Raw genomic sequence first — 4469 nt, 5'->3', positions numbered from 1 at the left:
AGCTGTCTTTGCCCAGCCCTGGTTGTATGTGTTCATTGACTCTGTTCCTTTTTTTTTTGATTCCCACCATTAAAACCACCTTTTTCACTAGCACCTGGGTCAGCAATCTTGAGTCCTATCTCAGTTCTCCCTCACCCTCTTGATGAGGGGGACTAAACTTTAACAAACATTCTATTCTATTACATAATCCATATCAACATCTACATGTACTTAAACCACTACACATGTATCTGGATCAATAAAAAGGTGATCAAGCAATCAGTTGTTTATTCAAGAAAATCATCCAAGTGTAGGTTAATCAATAATGAAAATAATATTGTCAGAACCCTCAGAAATCCAGTCTGAGTCAGGTGGTGATTACAGCCTAACCCCTAACACCTACCCTAAGACCACCACATCCTGGTGGTGTTTGGCCTTTGTGGGTTTGGTTAAACTGGAAGTTGTGTTCCTTAGGCTCTATTAGAAACACTTTTGAAATACACTACCAGAAGTGATGTCATCAAACAGGAAATGGTTTGGGTCTGAGACAGTATGCAGTTTCAAGAGCCTGAGTGACAAGCGTCAGCCTGCGCCTTGCCTTTGGCCCTCTGCTTCAAATAGTTTAGTCACTGGATAAAGTGGGCCATTGAGACAGATGCACCTAACCCTTTTTCTATGCCTAGCTAGCTTATAACTAAATCAAAGTCAAATCTGACAAACAGTAACTGAACCCTTTTTCTATTTAATGGCCATTGAGACCCAGAATGACATGCGCTGGCCTGTGCCTTACCTTAGATCTCTACTCAGCTGTGAAGTAGAAACTGGATGTTGTTTTTAAAGTGCTATATAAATAAACTTGATTTGATTTGATTTGAAGTTGCTGGACATCGCAGGGAGATCTATGGGATATGACTCACTCCTGCACTCCTGATCCTAAGCAGAGTATCCCTAGAAAGGCAGGAGAGGTGTGTGAATGCAGATGGATCACCCCTTATACCTCCACACTCTCTGTCTCTCTCACTCTCTTTTTCCCTGTCTTTTTTATCTAGAACACCTGTCAGGCTGGAGTGCTGCTGGCCAGGTGGGCTCACACTGACATGTGTTGGCCAGTACCTTTTCTTGAACCTCTATCCAAATGCAAAGTCATTTGATGGCACAGGAAGGTCCATGACATTATAACTCATTCCTCATCCCTGGATATGTACTAAGATATCCAGGCTAAATATGCTCCATCGCATGTAGACCACTGTTGGTTTACACCCAGATCACCCTTTGTCAGCTGTGCCACATATGTCCCAAAATTGGCCAACCTTTGTTTTGTGACATTTGGCCTACATTCATCATTTACTACATGGCCCACTGTCAGGTCACATCTAAATTACACACTGCCAAGAACACTGCATCTTTGCCAATAATGACCCACATCTGATTTAGAATATTTAGGCCATATTTGATATTTTATATGTAGGCCATACAGGCTTAAAGCAATTTTATCTGGCCAAGAAGAAAACCTGCAGAACAAATGCAATTTATCTGTGCAGATTCTCAGTCATCCAGGTCATAGTAAACTGCAACCGAAATAACCTTGGAAATCAACTGGACTTGGATATCTAGATCGAAGACGTTTCACCTCTCATCCAAGAGGCTTCATCAGTTCTGACTGACTGGTGTTGAGTCGGAGATATTTATCCCCCTTGGTGGTGTTTCAGTCCTTAGAAGGCCAACACTGTCCATTAACGACTGAGTCGTTGCAGCCCAGTATCAGTGAGGGTCGTTACCTGACATCATATGAGACCATGGTCTCGTCCTGCTCCAGCTGCAGTTGTTGGACTTTCCTTGCGAAGTCCTGGGAGTTTATTATATGGTGAAACGTCTTCGATCTAGATATCCAAGTCCAGTTGATTTCCAAGGTTATTTCGGTTGCGGTTAACAAATGCAATTCCATTGTTTAAGACAAAAAAAAAATAAATCTACACATCCTTATTAAATATTCCCCAGAGAGTGGAAAAGATCTGTATTACAAACTGCACACTTTCATCCCAGAGACCGGAATAATAGTGGAGTGCAATAATGTCTTTGGCATTTAATTTTATTGCTGGTTCACAAAATTAAGGCTCAGAGCTGAAATTAGATACATTTATTTTTTTTGAAGAACCACATTCTTAACAACTCAAAAGAAATAAAGCTGGAGTTTATGATGGAGACAAAAAATAAAAACTGGCAAAAACCAGAAACAAACTTCTTTCTGTACGGAGACTCCAACCTGGAAAACAAACATGTTGTAATATATGAAAGAAGCCAGACACTGGTGATTCTACTGTTGAAAAAAAGATGAATACACTTACATGTGGTTTTAGCCTGCCATAAGTTGCTTGACAAAAGCTGAAAAATGTATACAGTTATTTTCAGTCTTTATTTCACAGGACTCTTTTTATGTTTACTGAATGTGTCAATTACCTTCATAATTAATACATCCATTAGCATCTTCCAATCCTGCCAACAGCTGATCCACTTCTCCCTCTGACATCCTCTCTCCTGATAAGTAAAAACATACACATTTTCTTACATTTTCTAAACATGGTCTTTGTGGATTAGTGCGGTGTGCACACATATCTACAAATAAAATGTCAATATATTAAGACTGCATTTAGGTTAGAAAATAATCTTTTGTTTTGGAAAAATTAACAGATAATACAATAAATTACTTAAATATTCTCAGAACATGTAGCTTGATAAAATTTAAACAACTTAACTGTTTCATGCCAAAATCTTAAGTCCAGCCAGTGCTTTTTCTTGAAAGATCAAATTTCATCACTTTACTATCATGATTTTTCCTTGGAAAATGTTCAGTATAATTTGATTTTTTTTGTTAGTTTGTTTTGAAAAACAATGTCATTATTTCCCCTGATAAACTCTTCATTACAGTGCATGCATACATGTGACCATATCCTAGAATGACCATCATACCCAGAGTTACCAGAACATGTCTCAGCTCTGCACCCATCACTGTCCCATTGCCTTCTTTATCAAAAACTCTGAGGCCTTCCACAAAATCCTCGTATGTGCCCTGTGAAAACAGTAACAAACACTTTTACCAACATATTAACTCAAATAACCTTTGGCCTGTGTAAGTGAAAACGTTTTTCTCACTTTGTCTTTAGACTGCGCCACATGCTGCAGCATTGGCAGGAAGGTATCAAAGTCCAGTAGTTTACTGCCCATTTCTTTTCCAACAAAAAGAAGAAGGAGAAAAAATAACACATTCTTACATGCTGTTTGAATTTCATGAATTTATTATGGAATTTTATTATTTACCCTATTTCTAATTGTCAATCTGACTTAAATTGTTTTTATTGCAAATATTAAACATTTTGAATAAATTTGTATTATTCTTATTACATCATTTGATCAAAAACATAAGATGTGTAACTTTGATAACCCAAACAACTTTTATGTGCACATATACCCTCAGGTTTGGGTCGTCCCAGAACTCGGTGAACTTCAAGATTGGTTGGATTTTGTCCTAGAGCTCTCATCACATCTCCACACTGAGAGAATGAAATCTTCATCTGATTCTCTGGAGTCCTGTCAAACAGCTGGAAGGCTTCTTTAAACTCTACAGAAAGAGATTAGCTATAATATCAGTCTGTAAAAACTAAATCTGTTACATTTCTAGTCTGTGAATATATGTCTCTATACAGCTTTACCTTCAATCTGATCAGCACTGAACTCAATCTGAAAAAGATACAAAGATCTGGAGTCTGCAAAACCCAGAAACTGAAGTGTATTTCAGGATCTAAGACATTCTGCATCAAATTAATCATTACATGGTCGCAAACACACTTGCTTGTTAAATGCCCTGTCATATTAACAAATAGTAAAACCTGATACAAATCAGTCTGAACTATCTAATTCCTTTTAAGAGTTCAACGCAGTGTACATTTTTGTCTTGTATTCTGTCAAATGGATTTTACACTTTGAAGGAGTTCTCAGACATTTGATTTATAAAAACACAACACACAGACAGACAGACAGACCTTGATGCCATGTAGGTCAAACTCCGGTTCTTTAGCAGCTTCTGGTTCTAGAGAAGGTTTAACTGTTTCCTTCTTTTGTTCTGGTTTCTTGGGGGCCATGATAATATAAAAAAACTAAAAAAAATAGAGTGGAACAGATAATAAGATTAAACAAAAAGAGTGCAGAGAGAGCAATGTGAACAAACAGGCAAGATTCCTCTGTGAGACAGTTTAAATACTCATCAGAGCCCATCAGCTCCATTTATGGTAAAAGAATTTACTAATGAATGAATCCTCTCAGGATTTCTGCTGCAGAGAGACAAACTGCAAATAGATCTGAAACAAATTCTACAATCCTCTAATGAACCCACATCTACTGATGCTACCTTAAACAGAAAACATCCACCAATCTGTTCAGGACTCTCACAGAACACAGCTACTGCAACCACTTTAAAAAACCTACTGTTTTCTACT

The 4469-nt window shown here is 37.7% G+C and overlaps 1 protein-coding gene across 1 annotated transcript; it reads right to left on the bottom strand.

Annotated features, from left to right (window-relative positions):
- Window positions 1–2332: 2332 nt before the first annotated feature.
- Window positions 2333–4124, bottom strand: myl4 (myosin, light chain 4, alkali; atrial, embryonic). The gene is made up of 7 exons (XM_020621676.1): window positions 4017–4124; window positions 3687–3714; window positions 3446–3595; window positions 3130–3203; window positions 2947–3046; window positions 2437–2514; window positions 2333–2361 (listed from the first exon to the last, which is right to left on the bottom strand). Exons 1-7 carry the CDS (start codon window positions 4113–4115, stop codon window positions 2333–2335), a joined length of 558 nt encoding a protein of 185 aa, XP_020477332.1. The 5' UTR covers window positions 4116–4124.
- Between the last annotated feature and the right edge of the window lie 345 nt (window positions 4125–4469).

Source organism: Monopterus albus, unplaced genomic scaffold (genome assembly GCF_001952655.1).
Source record: "Monopterus albus unplaced genomic scaffold, M_albus_1.0 scaffold265.1, whole genome shotgun sequence".
Taxonomy (NCBI): domain Eukaryota; kingdom Metazoa; phylum Chordata; class Actinopteri; order Synbranchiformes; family Synbranchidae; genus Monopterus; species Monopterus albus.
This window is presented reverse-complemented; position numbering and strand designations above follow the sequence as displayed.